This window comes from Cyprinus carpio, chromosome A19 (genome assembly GCF_018340385.1).
Source record: "Cyprinus carpio isolate SPL01 chromosome A19, ASM1834038v1, whole genome shotgun sequence".
NCBI lineage: Eukaryota > Metazoa > Chordata > Actinopteri > Cypriniformes > Cyprinidae > Cyprinus > Cyprinus carpio.
In genome coordinates this window covers 111,874-134,865 of record NC_056590.1, presented here as the reverse complement: position 1 = coordinate 134,865, position 22,992 = coordinate 111,874, and the positions used below count along the sequence as shown (strand labels likewise).

The following is a 22,992-nucleotide window of genomic DNA, read 5'->3' as shown; positions in this document are numbered from 1 at the left end:
TTTGAGTTCAGCTTCTTATAATGTGCAAAATGTAGGCTTGATGTAAATAAGAAATTAGGCTAATGGTGCCATGTAGAGAATAAAAGTTCTGTTTTTCATGCTGCTAAGAGGACCTAAATGCTGCAAAGTTTTGAAGGTGCAATGACTGACATAATCATAATAATGGACTGGACAAAATATATGTCAAAATAGATGTGCATGAAGGCATAAAGCACCCTCACTAATTTCAGAAGCACTGAAAGTGATTTGATTCGTTGTGTCAAAAATAGAGTCACTCTTAAAAAAGTTTGAAAACCACTGCCTTAATGCATCTCTTGAGACCAGGGGAGTGAGGTGTACCTCTGAATTTCACCCCCATCTGGGTCACGGCACCAGTATAACTGGTCCTTCTCACATCATGCTGAGAAGAATTGAAACGAGCATCAACTGGCACTGAAGGAGGGCATGCTAACAGGGACGCTTAAACCAGCAGCCCTTAATGCACCTATTGGGAGTGAGGTTTACCTGCAGAGCTCTTACTCACTGGCCTCAGTTGCATATTTAATCCCATCTGGGTAACGGCACCAATAAAACTGGTCCATCAGCTGGCATGGGCGGCGGGTGTACTAACAAGGACACTAAAAACTAGCAAGCCTCTTGAAGCCAGGGAAGTGAGGTTTACCTGCATAGCTCTTACTAGCTGGCCTTTTTTACATATGCAGCAATTCTAAAAAGATTTGAGAGCTCAGCTGCCTCTGTCCCCATTCACTTCCATTGTATTGAAATGAGCAGCATGAACATTCAGTTAAATATTTCCTTTTGTGTTCCACTGAAGAAAGACAATCATATGGGTTTGGAGTGGTATGAGGGTGACTGATGACTGAATGACTTTCATTAAGCTGGAGTTCGTGACTGATGAATGCTCCTACCTGTGAAAACTGTATGACTGTGAAGATTGCCATTTTATTTTGCATCCACCTTTAAGGTAAAATGAGCCTTTCTCTGGTGTCAGAGGATACAGTGTTACACTGTTCAAAACAGGCTATTAAACTTTAATTTATGCTCCTATATAGCTGATTTGCAATAACTATGTTTATGAAAACACATTTCTGTAATAGCTCTGCTTTTAGATGCCATAGTCTCAGGACCTGCCGGTTGTAATAAACAGTAAAATACCCTTTAAAATAATAAAGGTTTCTTATTTTCAAATCTTGAGTACTGGTTTGTGAGCTATATATATATATATGAAGAAAAGAGATTCATAAGAAAGGAAAGTGGTCCTCAACAGTTCTTATTTTTTTCTCTGTTTTCATATTAGAACAGATGGAATTAATCAACCCATAAAGTCCAAAATAATTTCACTACTAAAAACAGTATTAAAAGAGTCTTGGTATTACTAGACTGTATGTCTTTAGACATCGTACAAGGGTATTCTTGACTACTATGTAAATACCATGGTATACAAATATATTAATCATTCAATAGCATGGTATTACTATTTAACAACCTGCGTTAGGTTGAATATACTGAGTCCAGTATTGTGTCCTGTACATCTATTCCTATAAGTGATTAAATATGTGTGACAGAGGGTCAGATTGTTGTGGTAGATATATTCTTATTGGTTCTACTGAGAGCCCTGTGCACATAAAGGCACTGAGACCATGTGTGCTGCCAGTGCAAACACTGCTATTATGACCACAGCTGTAATGAATGCACTCTCAGGCTTCTATTTTAATAAAACTGGTTCAATGCCTGTACAATTAAACCATGAAAAACATGCTGAAATGTCCACAGCCTGAGACTTCAAGCAAGACTACAGAGCAGTAATGCTCAAATGTCTCAACCTCATTTTTCCCATTGGATCTGTGGGATTCGCCTTATTGGGGATAATAAAAACAGCAGATGTTGCTTGGTAAATGTGATTATTATTCATAAATTCTAAAAATTTTAAATGATTCTACATTTATTTGATAAGGAAACATCAAATGCATCTGTGGAGGAACCTGACTGTAGAACATTCTAAAAGACTTTTAAATAAATCACTGAAAAATTCTATTTTATATATATATATATATATATATATATATATATATATATATATATATATATATATATATATATATATATATATATATATACACACATATATACACATATATACTAACATACATATATACACACACACACACACACACATTACAACAATAACCATACATATTTAAAAAAAATGTTTATTAACAAAACTTGCTATAAAAAGTAGCATTGACAATATGTAACCAAAAGTATCCAACTTAACATGAACAGAACATTTGGCTAAACAGAAAGTAAACAAAATCAGCACTCAGTAACTGCGAGTATCAATACTGCATGGAGTGCAGGGATAGAGTAAACCTATTTATCGTCATGGGAACCAGAGTGTACATCAGTTGGCAAGAACATTAAACAGAACCCACTGAAATCATATAAAGCAGTTATTTTATCAAAATACAGCATAAAGAGAAACAATATATATTTAAATGAAGTTCAGTTTAAATACATGATATCTCTAGCAGGTAAAAAAGAAAGATAGAATAAGAAAAACAGAAATAAATAACAGCAATAGTAATAAAAAAAATGTTGTCCTTTAAAAGATAACTGAAAGGATCAGTCCTTTTATCAGCCATTTATAGGATCTAGATAAAAAGAAAGTCACAACTTGTCATATCAAATATCTCATCAAAAGCCATTAATTGTGTCAACTGTTCCTCATTAAACATATTGATAAGCAGCACCTCACTCGCTAACATTTACTGGCATGTAACATCCCAGACTGTAAGTACTGGACCAGTATTAATCAGCAAATAATCATTTTCTAAAAAAGTATTTGTCATATTTTCCTGAAAAAAAAAGGTTAAACGGTGTAATAAAGATAATTAAATGTAAAAATTCTATTTAAAAATATATATATGCGAAAAGATATATTCACCAACATTTGAAAAAAAAGAAAAAAAAGATAAAAAGAAAGTATAAATCTTTAAGCATAAGCCAAAACGTGATAACGTGTATCATATATATATATAGTCTTTAATGTATGTAAATAGTTCCTATTTTAAGGATCTGCAGGTAAAAAATAGTTTTCTTACAAAAGTAATTGTCTTGTCAAATAATAAAATAAATAAATAAAGAAATAAAATTAAACCATACATCAATCTTTAAGCATGTTAAAACTAATAATAATAATAATAATAATAAAGATATATAAACTTTTATAAGATACATAAAACCTTTTTACTGGAAATGACAAATACTGTTGAAGAAAGAGATTTTTTTGTTGCAGTGTATATTCAGGACTGATGGATGACTGGATGTTTGAAGCACTTGGTCTTGAAGTCATAAATCTTTAAATTAAAGCCAAATATGATGTAAATACTGTACTTTAAGTCAAACTTTCTTTAAGAGATCAAAGTCAGTATATGAATCCAGTGACTTAATATTTTGTCATACTAACTGAAACGATTGCATGTAAATGAACTTGGATTGCTACTGTATGCATATCTCCAAAAATAACATTTGGGGAAGACACTTCCATCAAGTCATTTATGAACTATATGAGGATTGTCTCCTAAATACCAAAAGGAGAGAGGGTGATTTTCTTTCTTTTTTTGGTTCAAAAAGACACAGGGCTGTTCCCGTGCTCTTCATTTGGCCTTCACTGCGTGAAACACTACAGCAGGCTACTGAGGTAAAACCAGTCTTCTCCAAATAAAACGACATTTACTGTATTAATCTCTTATAACAAAAGCTTTTACATTCATCCATCTGATGGCAGATACATTTCAGATCATTCTGAGAGTCTGTAAGGCAAATGTTTTCATAAGCATAATGACTACCTTGGGCTAGCTTGTGTATTATGTATGCACATGTGTAAATATAACTGCATATCTTTATGATATTGCATGTAAAGGTTGGTTCAATGTATATTTATACAGTGGCAAATGATTAGTATTGTTCATAGGTTGTCAAAAATGTATATTTGATGGTAATGTGCTCACCCTCAGGACATCCAAGAGGTAGATGAGTTTGTTTCTTCATCAGAACAGATTTGGAGAAATGTAGCATTGCTCACAAGTAGATCCTCTAAAGTGAATGGGTGCCGTCAGAATGAGAGTCCAAACAGCTGATAATAACATCACAATAATACACACCACTTCAGTCCATCAGTTATATTTAACATCAAACCAAATAAAATACAAATCCTCCATCCATAATATTGCATTTCAGTGAAAAAGTCATCTCTTCTGAATCAGGAGAGAAATATGCACAGATCAAACAGTGTTTACAAGCAAAAACAGTTCAAAACAAATATGTAGGTGGATTTTGATGTGAGAGGACAATAATATGGAGTATGCACTCGTATTTCAACCGGAAGCAATGGTTTAAAGTTAGAAAGTCTTAATGATGGATTTGTTTCTTACAAACGTGCAGCTTTTCACTTCACAAGACATTAAATGATGGACTGGAGTGGTGTGGATTACTTGTGGGTTGTTTTTTTTTTTTTTTTTATGTTTTGTTTGTAATTTTGTTCTGACGGCACCCATTCACTGCAGAGCATCCACTGGTGAGCAAGTGATGCAATGCCACATTTATACAAATCTGTTCCCATGAAGAAACAAACTCATCTACATCTTAGATGGCCTGAGTGTTACATAAAACATAAAAAATGTGGCATTCATTTTAAGAAAAGATAAAAGAAGCACAAAAAGTCAATTGTCAGAAAAGATCTAGCATCATATTTACGTGAGACTTAAGTACCCAAATACATTTTGGGGCCACTGTATAAAGATCTTGTATGTATGCAGATGTATGCATCGTAATATAGATCTGAGCACATTGTGTGAAGCGAGGGTGTTTCATAGGGCCTTGGCGCTGGTGGTGTGTGTGGTGTGTGAGATGGGTTTCTGTGGGTAGCGGCTGTAGTAGTACACTTGGAAGAGAATGGCGAAGTCCACGCACACCTGAAGGAGGCCGCAGATCCAGAACTGCACGGGAGCCTGAGTCAACAGGAAGTAGCCGGTCTTGAAAGTGTCTCCACTGGTCCACATCAACACCATCTTAATACTGGAGGGACAGGAAGTGCGAGAGAGAGTGAGAGTCAGAGAGTGTTGTTAGAGTGAGGGTAAGTGAGAGAGAGAGGGTTTTAATTTTTGATTTTTTTTAGAGTTGTGAGTAGTGAGAAAAGTTCATTTTTTAAGCATTTTATTTCTGTAATAAGTAGTTTTTAAAAGTAAGCTAAAGTGTACTATTTCACAAGGGAATATTCCCCTCAAATGAGCTGTTAAACTTCAAAACCGGATCACTGAGTTCCAGTCTGATTCAGATTTGTGACAAGAATCATTCAAATACTGAATCGCTAAAAAGATCAGATTTGAAAGCCTGGTCTGTTCATCAACTGGAACATCACTACTTTTCACATGAATGCAAAACTAATTCAATTTCCTCAACTGAATCTATGATATGGCATCAGAAGACTCGGTATTTCTCATGCATATTTTTATGCTGCAATGTCATTTTGGAGCTTGACAGTCCCACTCACTTTAATCAATTAATAAAGGGAAAAATAGTGCTTCTTCTTGTCATCTTTTTTTTTTGTTTTGTTTAAGATAGTGGAGGAAGGGTTTTTTGTTATTACATGAGGGTGAGAAGAGTGCTTACTGGGTGAATGATAGCTTAAAGATTTCTCCTCAAGTGCAGAAACCTTGGTGTAAACCTTTTCAAACACTGAGAATGACTCACATTTTTAGGAAGAAGAATAAACAAACTTCCTTTGCTCTGCCAATATTTGGTGCATCAGCAACTTTACGCAGAACTTTTCAATTCCAGCCGCAGAATGAAAGAGGGATTTCAGTGTGTGTACTACACACACACACACACACACACACACACTATTTGATTGGGGTAAAACTAATTCCACCTGAATAAAGCTGTTCCTCCATTGCTGTTTCGTAATAAACAAATAAATTATTCAAGCTGTGCATCTTACTTCTAGAATTCCCAGAATACAGCGTTCTAATTCCAACTTCACAGAATTTATTGTTTTTAGCATTTGGATTTATTTCTTTTTGGAGTTTTGGATTTCTTTTTTTGCTGTGAATTAAATGTCAATAAACAGTCTGAATGTATGATGGTGTGTGTTGACATTAACATGAGTGAATGCAATTTGACCAAGTCGTATTTGTTACTGTAACAATATTCCTGTTAACCTGTCAATCAGATGAACTGAATTCAGGGAAAGCTGGGAGTCAGGATTAGAGACAGGCTTTGGGATGGTGTTGAGTTTAGGGACAGAAGTTAGGACTAGATTTGTTTTTCTGCAGGCAACAACAGATGTTGATGCAAGAAGTCGCCCTACCTGGTAATTACATTGTGTATACATATATGGAAAATTAATCATTTTATTTAGCAAGGAGACTTTAAACTGTTCAAAAGTGACTGTAAAGACATGTATAATAAAGCTTAATCAGTATATCACCAAAACTAATATATTTGGCATTTGGCAGTTTTGGGACTTTTATTTTGACAGCACTTGAATGTAGACATGAGTGTCCTCTTTAAACCCTTGATTTCAATCAGTGCTGCACTTAGTCGCCTTGATATTCGTGTCATATGTCACTGTGTACTACAATGCATGTAAAATTAGTGTTACCTGGTCTTTATTTTAGAAAACGTGACACTTTCTGAGCACACTTACTGTTCTCTTCCTTTTTATTCATGTTTTTAACATTTTATTTAAATTTCTTGATTTGTGAAAAACACTATAACTAATAGGATTACAGAATCAAGATGTTGCGAAGGCAAACATCTGTTTATTTTACAGATGTTTATCAAATGCAAATAATTTTTTTCATGTTGACTAATTTTACAATTATTTCTAATCTAAAGAAATCTACATTTCATTGCAGCAACTGTTATGCATGTTATTTAAATTTAATGGTATAATATCACATAATATTAGCCACTGGTCACCCTGCTCTCTAAGTTATCATTATTGACCATCCATAAAACAAACAAAAAAAAAACATTGGTCAGACAATAATGTTGCAAAAGAGGTTTTTGTGACACTGAAGCCTGAAGTAACGGTTGCTGAAAATTCAGCTTTGCATTAAACGAATAAATACAAATTAAATTACATTCAAAAAGAAAACAGTTATTTTAAATTGTAAAAATATTTCATAATTTTACTGAATTTTTCATCAAAATCTAAACGCTGCCTTGGTGAGACGAAGACTTTCATACCGACAAAAAAAAATCATACCGACCACTAAACTTTTGAATGATTGGGTATGTGCACACTGAAACCTAGTAGAGTTTGAAAATCGAATGCAAAGACTCAGATACAGAGTACTTTTCAAGCAACAGTCTCAAAAGGATGAGTAGACTAAACAGCTGGGTGTGAAGAACAAAAGAAAGCTGGAGAAAAGAAAACAGAGAGTACAAAAGACTGAACAAATCTTTTCTTGCCCATAAAGAAATGGAGTCAGGTGGGGCTGCAGCCAGCCGAGGTAAACACTGTTTTCTCTTCTTTATTTGGCTCTGTGTTACACTCAAAGCAGAGCTGAGAGCGGGCCTGATCCACGGCATCTGATAAAAGGCCACTGAGAGCTTAAAGAGATGAAAGAGTGCTCTCAGTGCCGCCGGGCCACAGCGATCGTCCCTGTGATGCAGTAATAAACCACTCCACACTCCACACAACAGCACAGTTTAATGAGTGTGAGCGACGATGTGCACAGGGTCACGATCAGTTACATCATTAAAGGTGAAATATGGACGTTTACCACACTAGCGACACCAAACCACTGGAAAAAATAAAGATTGTTTCCCAACATACTTCCTAAACCCCTCTAACGCTCAGGAGTCGATGGATGGCTTGTTTCGCACCATAGTTGCACCACTGACGCAAAGCATGCCTCATATTGTAGACAACATAAAACTGCATACACAAACTTTGCAAACACTGTAATACTGAGTGTTTAGATTTTCATTTGAAGCACTGAATCTACTCTTTTCCGCTTACAAAGTAAACGAAACAAAAACAAACTAAACAAAACAAAAACACCAAATAAAAACCATAACAAAATGAAAAGCACATCAAAACAAGACAAAGACACACAACACAAAAAAACATGACAAAACAAAACAAAAACCATGACAAAACAAAAACCATGACAAAACAAACAAAAAAACAAAATAATGTTATTAATTACTTTATTATATACTTTACGTTGTGTCAAGACAGCTTGCTTTGCACCGTAGCTGACCTACTGACAAAAAAAAACAAAAACCATGACAAAACAAACAAACGATTAATCGACGGATCGATTAATTGTCGATAAGCAGTTTGCAAATCGATTAAGGCTGTCGGTGGTCGTTTAACCGCTTTATAATGTTTGGGCTGCGTGTGCGGCTCATGCGCAGAACACGTGCGAGCGCTGTGAGTGACGGTGAAGGTAGCAGTAAAAAGCATCATCATTCATTCACAATGTACAAATTAAGCTTTTAACAGTAAACGATTAAACTAAACTTTAAAGTAGCCTACCTATTAAAATAGAAACAACATAAAAGTTCTTCACATTAAAAAGCATATCATGCGCTTTGCAGGGCTGCGGGACACCGGACAGAAGGCTATCCTATTGCTTGTTAATTCGTTCCTACGACTTATTAAATTTGTGGCATTATTGTCCATGTTTTCATTAATTTTTGTTCCCTAAATAACCCATGATTTAAACTAAATAAGGGAACAAACTAATAAAAATCTAACGAATTTCCTAAGTCATGAAATCTTTAATTTCCCTTCCCATGTTTACCACAGTAAGAGATGCGAAAACAGTGATTACAAAGTGAAAGATAATAAAATAAACCTGCGAAGCGGTGAGAGGAACTGTGAAGATTTAGGAAAAGAAAACAATGCCTGGACAGCTATATGTTATTGAATTTGTGGGGAAATTCGGTTTCGTGACTAACCGGCAAGCCAAACCAGAACACAAGCCGCGTTAAATAAAGGCTATGGGTCTCGAGCGCATCCAGAGCGATGGTCACGATCTAAACATTTTCCTATTATTCCTCTAATAAAAAAAGCTTTTTATATGACCACACTTGTCATAATCAGGAGCGTTTATAATTTGTAAATAAATAATTGCTGGATTCAAAACAGAGATTAAAAGGCGCTGTGACCGACACTGAAAATACGTTTTTCCCCGAACATTCAGTGATGTCACTAAAGTTTCTGCTGCATGGACCTCACTAGTGCCAACAGGTTCTCATGCCCTGGGACAAAATATGATGCGTTAAGGCAAATTTATAGCCTATATAAGTAATAGGCCCAACATAAAAAATACCTTCTTTTTTTTTTGTTTTAAATATGGCGAAATAAATCCGACTTCAAAATAATTAACGGATATACGGAAGAGGATAACAGATGTGTGGCGGCGCTCCATAAGTTCACGGGAAAAAAAGGATGGACAACACATTCTGTTCGTTTGCTTTATTTTACAAGAGCACAAATCTTCTGTTTTTAGTGAGTGTGCGCACAAATGAAAGGTAAACACTTTTTGCGGAAAAGTTTTTTTTTTTTTTTTTTTTTTTTTTTAATGTCTCAGCTGTTTCGATCGCGCCGGAGCCTGCTGCACACGTATATATTTCTAGCGATTCAAACTTACAATCGCAGTCTGTTCATTATCAAAATAAAATAAAATAGTCAACTAAACATTTAAAAGGTTACACACTGGTCATTTTTAAAAATAGACCTTATTAACCGGTTCACTCTGCTGTTATTGCATTATCAAATTATGCTCATATGAAGAGGATGATCTTTTCCGTCTATATGCGAATGCGTACAAGCCTAGTTAAAATTATAAATAATATTTAATTATTCAAATACATTGCAAATATGGAAACATTTGGATTTTGTGCCGAATGAGACATGAGCAATAACCTCCAAATAAATCTAGCCAAAGCCCTATGAGCGCCTCGCTCGTCATTGTCTGCACACATGCACTGTCACTATCTAATGCACTTTATGCCGGAGGGATTTTTAAAAAAAACAAACAGGCCTACCGAATGCAAAAATAAAAAAAAAAAATCTGACATTTTATAGGACAGAATCCAGCAGGATCAAATTAATGTGAGCAACAGTGTTTTTGCTGCCAGCGCCGCAGCGCCGATGTAGAGTTCACGCCTTAATGGGTGCAGCGCAGCCACACCGCGCGCCACCAGTTCCGTTTGGGGATAATTAGGGCTCAAGCCCGAAGGGGCGAAGAGCCCCCCTATTGTTTTTCCTAAGGAGTTATTCTTATTATTTTTTTTTTATTTTTCCTTAAACCCTCCTGGGGGGGGGGTTTTGGGGCCTTTCCTTAACATACTCAAAAACTCTTGCAAATTGGCACACACATTGGAACCTGCGGCCCATCAGGACGGCGCAGAGGCTGGGACCCCCCCGGTGTTGTGGCACAGGGACTCTAGGGGGGGCGCAAGGCGAGACAGCGGCCCCCCTGGAACAAATTCAGAAATCTTGAACCATAGCTCACACCATACTTGCATTTATATTTATATGAAACTCTGTACACTATAGATCTCATTGAGCCGAACAACTTTCGCGCTCTATGTCATAAGGCTCCGCCCAACAGGAAGTGAGGTATATTCAAGGCTGTGTTTAAAAAAAGTCATGCTCGGGGGGAATTTGATATACTCCTGCTGAGGTACTCTTTCTTTCAAACCGGTTTGCCTTGAAACTCAGAGAACATGATGTCAAGACATTGGGGATGCAAAATTGCCAGGGGATTTTTGATATCTCGAAAGGTTTGCCCATGGCGAGGCGTTGAAATTAGGGCAAAAAAAAAAAATGAGGAAACAGGAAATGTCTAATAACATCCACATACATTGCCTGAGTTTTGATCAAACTTCATCGGATTGTTTGGGTTGTATGATGCCGATCGCATAATACATGTTACTATTAGGAGTCAAAGTTATAGCGCCACCAACTGGCAGCAGGAAGAATGTGTCATTTTCAAAAATGCTTTGAATTCAGCATCTTATTTTTACTCGAGATTTGCTTCAAACTTCATCAGAATAATGACAAAACACGGCCCATGTAAATCTCTTTTGGGGGATATTGATATCTAATATAGTGTTGCCATGGCAACGTGTCAAAATTGAATATTCTGTTCTGGTGATTTTGAGGCAGATAACACATGCTCAGAATTACAATTAAAAAACTCAGAACACATATCAGTATTAATGATAGCTAGTACAATGGCAAAAGCTCATGAAAGGGCGTGGAGGAGCCACTCTATAGCGCCACCTTTTGTCAAAAGTGAGGGGGTTAGTTTTAGCTACAGGCACCAAACTCAGTACATATAATTGTTCTTGATCAAGACGGACAACTTTCTAATTCACAGTCATCAGCTACGAGTGAACAGGAAGTCAGTTTATATTGATTTGAATATGGATTTTTGGAAAAAAAATATAGCTGTGAATTAATGCATACTGCTCAGAGGAGAATTACAGTATACACACCCAAAACTTGTCTAGTGTATGATGCCAAAACATTGGAGGAACTTAAATTGCGAATGGGATTTGGATAGCTTGAACGGTTTTGCCGTAGTGATTTATTGAAATAACAGTGAAAAAGTAAACATAAATTGTCTTATATTTCTTAAAGTGCAGCTTCCAAACACTTAAAAAAATTTATATATAGAGGATTTTGTATTTTTCTTTGACAGCATTCGATTTAAGTTATTATGCTTTTCACTTTAAGAACCAATCACGGGGGTTTAATATACACATGCCTGTTATTTCTGAACTGTTAAAACGTTAAGACATATGCCTAAACCGACTGTGTTTACTAGGATATTCCCCAAAACGCGCATTTAGATGTAATTATGTATTTATTGATCCATGCACAAAAAAGCGGAAGATAGCTCAGTTTAGTATTCGCGAGTGCGGCTGTCTGTGTGCATGCACGCGCTTCAGATGTGTGTGGTGAAAACTTCTCACACAGCGCTCGAATGTTCCGCGAACAATCCCGAGCGTTTTATATGCTCACCTTGTGCCTTATACCGAGTCCTAATCGGTGAGTTTGAACGAGAATGCAGCCGTTGACGGACATTATGTGAAAAATGTAGACAGTGCCAAATAAGCTGCCTATTTATATAACAGATATCTATATTGTCACCGTGTGCTTCGATCCATCGATCCATATCGATGAATCGGTACACCCCTAATATATCAAACGTAAATAACTGCATAGACATCACTGTTTACAACTAAATATAGATTAATCGTTTTTGATGTTACAAAGGTTATTTAGGTGTTTTTTTTTTTTAGGTGCTATCGATGCATCGATCCATATCGATGAATCAATACACCCCTAATATAGGCTATGTGTGTGTGTGGTGTGTGTGTGTGTGTGTGTGTGTTTCCAGTGTATATATATATTATATATATATATATATATTATATATATTAATATATATGAATATATGTATATATATGTATGTAAAAAAAAAAAATAAATATATATAATATATATATATATATATATATATATATATATACACATTTCAATACTGTCATAGGTCAGTATTTAAATGAGTTTGAAATTATTATATTTTATTATTATAAACCTATGCAATATATATATATATATATATATATATATATATATATATATATATATAATATATATATATATATAATTGCATAGGTTTATATAATATAATAATATATATTCCAATAAGTAATTTCAAACTCATTTAAATACTGACTCTTGTATTTAAATGATTATTCACCTGAATATATAGGAGTTTTTTTCTCTTCCCAGCCTTCTTGGACATTTTATATACACTCAGTAAATGATTAAATACAAAATTAATGGTAGGTTATTAAGATTGATGTCATTGTGGAATTGGAATATAAAATGTGCTTGGAAAAAAAAAAATCAGAATATCAACATGCCTAATAATTGTGCACACAGTGTAAATCAATAAAGGTTTTAGTAACACTTTAAAATAAGGTCTAATTTGTAAACATTAGTAAATGAACATGAAAAATATATTTTCACAGAATTTATTAATTTTTGTTGATTTTACACAAATGACATCCTATGACATCCTGTGACATGACATTTATCTGAATTTACACAACTCATGATGTAACAGTAAAACAGATAAGCTCACAGATGAAGACCAAGCTGTAATGCCGGCAAAACATATATTCACAATGCTTATAGATCAATAAAATCTTTAAAAATTCTTTTGCACGGCGTGCCGGCATCATTATTAGACACTTTGATATTCAGATGCTATTTTTCCAAGCACACACACAATAGATATATATATATATGCCCTTTTGGAAAAAATGGCTCTTAACCAAAAAAAAATATAAGTCTTATTGTTTTTGGCTTTTTTGGTCAAAAAAGGTTCCTGACCCCTGTTCCAGAATCTGGCAGCAAGTTGGGGGAGCGCATTTTTCAATTCCATCTTCTCTTCTGAAAAGTCTCATTCTAATTCTTAATTCTTTTGCAGTTAACTTTGTAGTCTTTTCTCCACCTTTTTTTTTTTTTTTCAAAATCCACTGTCCCAGTCATTTGTTTTTTTTGTCAATGGTCATGTCGAAATTTTGCAATTTCTATATTTGCAATAGTTTTTGAATAATTCTCATGGGGATTTTAATAAATTTTTGACTTTTCAGTCCGAGTTTTAAAACTCGCTTTTTGGCTCATTTCATCTGTAAAAAAAAGCCTGAAAAGTTCATTCTGCACACCTGAATATAAGGACTTTTTCTCTTCCAGCCTTCATGAACAATTATATATCGCTCATAAATGATTAAATACAAAATTAATGGTAGTTATTAAGATTGATGTCATTTGGAAATTGGTAAAATGTGCTTGGAAAAAAAAATCAGATATCAAACATGCCTAATAATTGTGCACACAGTGTAAATCAATAAAGGTTTCAGTATACACTTTATAATAAGTCTAATTTGTAAACATTAGTAAATGAACATAAACAATATATTTTCACAGAATTTATTTATGTTTGTTGATTTTAGTTCACAGTGCATTAACTAATGTTAACAGATAACATTTTTTTTTTTTTAAGTTTTGACTATTAACTGACATTGACATGCAATATAAATTATTGTTCATGTTAGTTAATCTTAATAACTGAAACCTTATAAAAAAGTGTTACTAAAGTATTATGTATTGTTCTCTGTGTGTGTCTTTCATAGTCTTGATGGTTTGGATTAACCCTTTAATTGCCGAATCCTTAAAACCAGACTGCCATAGAGTTACTGTAAATGCATGTGCTCGCTGGGCACAGTTTTCCTGATGGCACCGGGGCGGCGTTTGCACTGATGGCTTGAGCCCGCCATCGCTGCTTGCAGCTATATTTTTATATTAGGTTTGATAATGTCATTTGTGATTGTTGCAATTGTGTTTTAAAATACAACAACGAGCACCCAAACGCAAACCATTTAAAGAGGCGCTTCAGCGGTCTCACGTGCGGGATAGGAAGCAGTCAACAAACTAAAATTACCTCAAAAGTATGGCGCGCTCTCTTCATTTTATCAAATGATCTTAATCACATCTATTCAATTTTATAATCCTGCTACTAGCATATTATTCAGACTAAAACCCCTTTAATTCAAGTGAGACAGCGTTGTGTGTGTGTTTGTGGGGCTTTGGCACATCCTGTCATGCCCCGGTGACGGGGGGGGGGGGGCGTGCCTGCAATAGAGCATTTTGCAGCATTATGGTTAACGATTAATCGATTAATTGATCGTTAATTTAAACGACGATCGATCATGGAAATAATCGAAATTTGACATCCCTATGTGTCAAGACAGCTTGCTTTGCACCGTAACTGACCTACTGACAAAAAGCATGCCTCAAACGGTAGACAACTGTAATCAAAGATGGCAAGTACTGAAAGAAAATTGTTTGAGCCAATTAAAAATTTACATTTTATTGCAATGAAATGCAGTGTTAGTTTCATGTCTCTTCTCTATTCTTTTTTTAAATAATTTTAAATCAAACTAACATTTCATACTCACGTGTTTATTAATTTGGTAATAAGCCGTGTAATAATGTAATAATGTTTAAGATAGTGTACAAGCTGATAAAAGACTCATGACACCTTGATTTTTAAGCATGACAGTCAGAGAGTATGAATAAAAAGAGAAGGTATAACTAAAAAGATTTATTTACTAATATATATTTATTATTTAATGTTTCAGAGAAAATGTGTTTTCGTAAGACATACTAGAACTACCAAAAACAGAAAACAGAATACTCTAATGTTTGTATAACTTTAATGTTTATATATTAACCATCAGATTAACCAAAAACTAGGTTAACTGTAAATAAACGATACAGAACAGTTGGAAAGTTTCGGATGTGGGCAATGCTGGTGCGTGCCATCAAACCAATTGTGCTAAAATAAAATAATAATAATAAAAAAGAGCAGTGATCAGTTTTAACATCTGCCATGGAAACCGTCAGGAATAGAAGAGGATGAGGGTTGCCATGGTTTCTATGATAGAGTATAAACAAATTCTAACATCCTAACAGCCAGACTCCTGCAACTTCATCAGAGAATCACAACAAACACTGTAAGTGCAGCAGCACTGCAACACTGTGTTGGCTGGCACAACAAACAACGAAACACTAGCCCCCACACATTAACATCCAGGAGACAGAAGAAGGTGTTTTCTTATTTATTTTTGTTAACCATACTGTAAATACACATTTTGAGAAACTACAATTTTGTGGTTGTTAAGATACATTTATACAACATTTCATTTTAAAATTAGCATCTTTGAACACATTACTATTTTTAATGTTTTTGAATGAAGTTTCTTCTGCTCATCAAGGGTGCATTTATTTGATCAAAAATACAGAAAAAAAAAACAGTAATATTGTGAAATATTATTACCATTTTAAATAAGAGTTTAATAGAGTAATCACATTTAAAAATGTGGTAATTTTACAATTTAAAATAATGTTTTTCTGTTTTACTATACTTCAAATACAATCGTGTCACATGATCTTTCATAAATCATGATAATATGATGATTTATTATCAATGTTTAAAACAGTTGTGCTGCTTAATATTTATTTTATGATTTTTTGATGATTAAAACGTTGGTTAAAAATAAAAAAAAATATATATCAATATTTTATAACAATGTCTTTATCACTTTTTATCAATTTAACACATCCTTGCTGAATATTACTGTTCTTTCTGGGTTTTATTTAATTAAATAAATGCAAGCTTCATGAGCAAAAACATTACAAACAGTAACGTGTCCAAATTACTGTATGTACATATTAACCAAAATTTATCTAAAGCAATCTCTTTTTTTTTTTGTTGAGGACGTTATTATAGCCATGATATTATTATTATTTTGCAATAATTTGTTCAGTAATTTATTCACAGTTCCTGAATACCACTTCAGTAAATGCACAGCAGTGCTTTTATCATTTCTTTAGCTGCGGTATGGGCAGGATTTCCCCCTCACATTCAATCAATACTGATTACATATATTGTTATATCAATATAATATTATTATGGATTGCATTGTTACCTTAAATATGCACTATATACACAAATCAAGTGGAAATGAGAGAGAGGGACACTACTGAGCAGAAAATAAGTTAATTTCTAGTTAGTTTTCAAGCTAGTTCTAGTCAGTCGAAACTGAAATAAACGGTTATGTTGGAGCAGTTAGTTAGTTTTCAAGCTAGTTCTAGTCAGTCGAAACTTCACACATCTGAGTCCTTTTTTTTTTAAACATAGTTTTCAAGCTAGTTCTAGTCAGTCGAAACTGAAATAAACGGTTATGTTGGAGCAGTAATTAAACATTAATTTATTTTTTGTTTTTTTTCGCGATTACATAATAAAGCTGTGAATGATCAGTCCAAAAATTATACTGATCGACAGAACAAGTTTATATTTATCATACATTGCAATCACTCAAACATACACGACGAAAACTCACACACCTGCATTAGGAGCTGTAATTTAGCCTTTTTATTTGCAGCACCTGAAGGATATGTGTTCGTTACAGCAAACATTCAGAAGGCAGGACCCACTATGAATCAACAACATTAATTGGATTAATTGCAGACGAGTGACAATTCAACTCTATCTAATGAACAATGAGGTTAGTATTTTGCTGCCTGTCTTGACTGGTGGACTAGCATATAGCGGATGTTGTTACGGTTCCTGGAGTGCCGGTGTCCGCAGAGGCCAACCCCGCTTCGCTTCGTTAAGGTTCGAAGGCGCCAGCGTTGGAGCTAAACTCTGCAGGACACCAGCCCTCCAGGACCGTGTTTGGGGACCCCTGCCCAAGGCAATATCGGCCATGTATAAAGACTCTCTCTCTCTTTGAATTCTGCAATAGTTAAATAATATATATATATATATATATATATATATATATATATACTATATATATATATATATAGATATATATATATATATATATAAAAAACATTTCCCCCATATTTAATGGTGTTTGTGTAAGACTGATGTTTTTGCTGCTAGGCCTCAGTCTTCTGCTAATGTTCTTTTTGTGAGTGATATTTCATTTTTCATGCATCTGTGATGATTAATTATCTCCATATCTCGGAGCAAAATTACTTTACTTTTGTTAAAAGTACTATCTAGTGATTCTTTTTTATACAGATTTCAGTCAGACCCTAATTCCCACTCTCTTCCTAATATCACAGGGCCCACCCCGAATTTTTGACTTCTTTTGACTGTTTTAAAAAAATTACGTCAAACCCACCATCCAAACAATAACCCATAAATAAAAAATTAAAACAAAAAGATAAAAAAAAAAGATAATAAACAAAAAGTAAAAACCTAAAACAAAATTAAAAAAAACAGAAAAACAAAAACTAAAAAACAAATAAACCAAAAAAAATAAAAAATTAATAAAAAAAAATAATATCATAAAAGAAAAAAACAATTAAATCACAAAACAAAAACAAACCAGAAGAGAACAAAACTAAACTAAACAAAACAAATAAAAAAAGTGAAGTTTAGTAAAATAAAAGAAAGTGTTGTGTACTGTAAAGGCCTCAGACCTTGGGCAATCAAAGGCAGTAGCAGGAGTGAACAACAAGGCAATCAAAAGTCCTGCCTGAGCGTCTCTAGCTGAGAGGATGTGTCAGATGTCAACGGCATGAACACACCACCAACAGCCTGAGAAACAGGGTGTTCGACATAAAGCAGTCAACACAAACACTGCTGTCCGGCTCAGCTTCTCCTGACAGAAGTGTGAAGGGCAACTTCATTTTGTGGAAGCGTTCAATTCACCCAGCCTCAAATCTACAGGAACGCACAGCTTAATGGTTTGTTTGCAGCCCGTGGATACCAGCCAGCCTGCTGCTCAGTAAACACATATATGAAACGAGAGCTGGGTGCTATTGCAGGGTGGCTGTGAGATAATTCACACGACTAAATAAGGCACTGAGGGTTCTCCAACTCGAACTAACAGGACTCTGGTGGTGAACCTCATAAGGCTGGCTGTGGGGGTCACTGCTTTCCCTCCCACTGCGATTCATTAACGTTCAACAAAATAGAGTAACATGAGGCCAGAGGTTCATTCACAGCAACAGCTGCCAGGTAAACAGCTCACTCTGAAACAACTAACAATGGCTGAGCAACTACAAAAAAGAAGAAGAAAAAAAAAAGATTGGGGGAAAAACAAGACTGGGAATAAGATGGAACATTTTACCCATTTGTTTTGATCAGTGCAGCAACAAAAAGAAGAAAAAAAATCATAATTCATTTTAGTCTTGTAATACAAGGCTGTCTCCAGGAGATAAATCGTGAGAGATTGTGGAGGGTCTTCACTGAACACTGTGTGGATCTGAATCTGATATGACCGCTTCCCATGCAGTGGAAGTGAACATAAATTACTTTAGGTTCAATGTGACATTCAGGGAACATAAACAAGATAAAGCAGCAGAACAGAGCTGTCTTTAAGTCAGATGGGAGTTTTTGAAGGTCTCTGGCCTCAACAATGCAAAGTCAAATCTATAAAACTGCTCACTGCGGTAGCTCATCATCACTTACTGATTAAAATGCATACATGCCTCATTGTAAAATTCATTGCCTTATGCTTACATGTTTTTACTTTTTTACTAAGCCTAATTTGGCTTATAATAATTATAATAATTAAATAATATCCTTTTACAATTTTACTGTATTTTTGATCAAATAAATGCAGCCTTGGTGAACAGAAGTGTATATATATATATATCAAATAAATGCAGCCATATATAGATAAAAGGTGTTTATATATGTATATATATATATATATGGCTTTCTTACATCTTTCCTCTCTATTTCCTCTTTTTTTTTTTAAAACCCACAACTATACCAGTTTGCATACACACACACACACACACACACACACACACACACACACACACACACACACACACACACACACACACACACACCTGCGTGTGCACACACACAGGAGGCAACAGCCCTTATCTTGTCAGGCTGGCATAATGCCAGTGGCGGCTCCCCATCTGTACTACCAAATCAGTCCGGTTGAACGGTGTTTTAGTATAATGAAAGAGTTCATTACAATCTTACACACACACCACACACACAAACACACACACACACACACACACACAAAAACTCAAATGCTGGAAAACAGAGCACAGGATGGCATCTCACAGTGTGAGACGCTACCAAACACACTAAGTCACACTGACAGGACGTGTCTTTACAGCACACACACTGTAGCTCTCAAAAGGTTATGCAAGATAATCTGCCTCTCTCTCACACACACAATGCATCTTATACAATCTCACAGCCACTCTGAAACATTACCTGATTACTATTTTTGTCTTATTCATTTATTTTGAGTTCAATTTCTGCCACTGTGTCCCGTTTTATTACTTAATTGGTGCTTTGGTTAATGTGCGGTCACACAATCACATGTCCAACAAAATAAAAAAGTCCACTAAACCAGTTAACGTACAGTATATATCTAAGGTATCTATATTTGATTCCTGTAGCTTAGCAACAGTATTTCATAAACCAGATGAGCAGGAAGTCTGACTAGCAGACATCAAGGAGTGACTGATCTGCCACATATCACTTCCCATGTTCCTCTGTTCAAGCGGAGCAGTGGAGGATTCTGTATTCACTCACCAGAACAAGATTGAGTGGGAGTAAAAATGTCAAGGTGGGCATATGATAATTATTTTAAGTAACTTTTCTTCACCCTGAGGTCCACTAATAAGGTTAATGAAGATTTTTGTCACATTTATTTCCCCCATTTCCACCCTCTCTGAGCTTTAGATTTAAAGCCACAACAAAACATATGTAGCAACAGATTTTTCATCTGTACTGTGTTGTCCAACCAACAGCGTGAGTTTGGGGCGACCCAATCATTTTGTCCAAAAAATGGTGTGAGTTTGAGGCAACACTATCAGTTTGTCCAAACATAGCAAGGGGTTTTTGATCTGTTCATTTTGTAAAAAAAAAATGGTGTGAGTTTGAGGGAACAATATCAGTTGTCGGGGCGACCAGTTTGTTTTGTAAAAATAATTTTGTCCAAAAAATGGTGTGAGTTTGAGGCAACAATATCAGTCATCCAACAACAGTTTAAGTTTGGGGCAACCCTATCACTTTGTCCAACCAATGGCTTGAGTTTGGGGCGACCCAATCATTTTGTAAAAAAAAATGTGTGTGAGTTTGGGCACAATATCATGACAGTAACAATATCAGTTGTCCAACCAACAGAGGCAACACTATCACTTTGTCTAAACAATGGTGTGAGTTTGTGGCAACACTATCAGTTTGCTCAACCAATGGCGTGAGTTTGGGACAGAGTGTTTCAGGAAACCATTTTATTAGTTTCTTTACTATTGTTCTTCATTAGTTTGCGTTAATAACAGGAGTAAAGGATGTTAAACTCCAACACCTCTTTAGCATAAAAGCGGTCTTCAGGAAGATAAACTTCTAGGTTAAAATATTAATACCACTGCAGAACTTTTGATGATTCCTTTGATGAAGCAAAAACATTTGCAATACAAACCTCATGCCTTCAGTAGATTTGTTCTGGTAGTTGCAGTAGAGCTGTGGAGTTCCCAGCATGGCCTCTGTGAATACAGCCAGGAAACCCAGGCTCTCTACGAACAGAACTGAGTCCAGTAGCAGATACGTCACATAGGCGGCCAGCACTGTGAACGCCAGCACACACTGCAGGTAATCCACAAAACGACTCCAAGACCAGAAGTAGTTCCAGTCAAAGTCTAGAATTCAGAAAGAAAGAGAGTATGCATTAAAAATAATAATATGTGCATGAAATACTACAACTCATACTGGTTGAAATGAACCAAGGGGCCTTTTGTATACCAATGATAGCAGAGGTTAATGGAAATTTCCAAAAACTTTTAGGAGAACATTTTGAGCACTAATAGGCAGTATTCTAGATAGACTATTTTTTTCATTTTATTCTAAACTTAATGAAAAAAAAAACAACAACTACGATATTTAGATATTAACAAATTTAATAATTTAACCATTTGTCTTTATCAAGTTCTCTGCACAGTATGCATGAATTATGCTTAGGAGTGTATTAGTAGGGATGAAGGGTTGAATCATTGTCAGATCATCAAGTTCAGACCACAGACCCTCTAAGACAATGGCTTGCAGCCATGTTCAGACAGGACAAACAAATAAATGAAAATAGGCAAATAAACAAACAAACAATTCAATAATTACACCATTCAAAATTTGGAGTTGATAAGAATTTTGAAATGATTTTCACAGAGGTCTCTTATACTCACCAAGACTGCATTTATATGATCAAAAATACAGTAAAAACAGTAATATTGTGAAATATTATTACCATTTCAAATAAAAGTTTAATACAGTAATACATTTAAAAATGTAATTTATTCCTGTGATGCAAAGCTGAATTTTCAGCATCGTTACTCCAGTCGTCAGTGTCACATGGTCCTTCAGAAATCAGTACTATATGCTGATTAGCTGCTCAAGAAACATTTCTTATTTATTATCATTTTTAAAAGCAGTTGTGCTGCTTCATGTTTTTGTGGAAACTGAACAATTAACAAAACCACTCAAGCTATGAGACGTGCCTTGCACATTTTTTTTTTCTGACCACAATGGGTTTTGTGCAGAGAATTATTGACAAATTACAAAATTAAGTACCTAAATCTGCAATCTAGGTACAGTGTTGGGTGACCACACATCCAGAATGAAATCTGGGTACTAAAGTACAACCAGTTCTAAGACTGTAAGACTCAAAAAATGCCTTTTTATGATCAAGGCAATCAGCAGGGATGAGTCTGACTGGATTCTGACCTAAAATAATCCACTTTTGCCAATTATTTAGGCCTCGTCGATGAAGGCTGAACTCAGAGAACTCATAAGCCTGTAAGCCAGCTCTCCGCCCATCCGTCGGTGGACGAGAAGAGCATATCTAATCAAATCACACTGGGAGCTTCAACAACGGTTACTCTCGTAAAGCGCCACTGGAAATGTCGAAGCTACAAAGTACAAACAGAGGCCAAAACCGAAGCATGAGGACCACAGTGACATCCAGAGTGTCATAAAAATGTCAGGGCCAAAGGCTGAAAGAGAATAGAATGACACAAAAGAACAGAGTCCAAAGCACTGCTATGACGGGTCTAGATGGACTGAAGCAGGGAAAAACACACATATTCAGTGAATAAATGTAGAGCTTTTATTCAAACACGATCCCAGCAGTTCATTGCTTGGTGTGCCTATCTCTTTGGATGCCAGATGTGCTCACAAAACCCGATGAAGAGGGGGCAGTATGGCTTAGATACAAGTGTGTTTGGGTAATCTGTTTGTTTGGGTAGTAGAACGGTTTACATCCAAAACTCTGCCTCAGTATCTGCAATCTTTGTTTGCTCCATTACTTGCAGTGTTTGCTAAAGTCCTTTTCGAACAA

General features: G+C 35.2%; 1 protein-coding gene across 3 annotated transcripts in view; it reads right to left on the bottom strand.

Moving 5' to 3' along the window:
* Nucleotides 1–4,558: 4,558 nt before the first annotated feature.
* The window catches only part of LOC109085012 (solute carrier family 66 member 2-like), a 35,615-nt gene continuing 17,181 nt past the window's right edge, over nt 4,559–22,992 (bottom strand). For all 3 annotated transcript variants that reach the window (XM_019099652.2, XM_042775924.1, XM_019099653.2), the window contains 2 exons: nt 21,088–21,304; nt 4,559–5,076 (listed from right to left, as the gene is read on the bottom strand). In XM_019099652.2, coding sequence (XP_018955197.1) covers nt 4,869–5,076; nt 21,088–21,304 — 425 coding nt within the window. In that variant the 3' untranslated portion in view covers nt 4,559–4,868. The remainder of the gene's footprint in view (nt 5,077–21,087; nt 21,305–22,992) is intronic.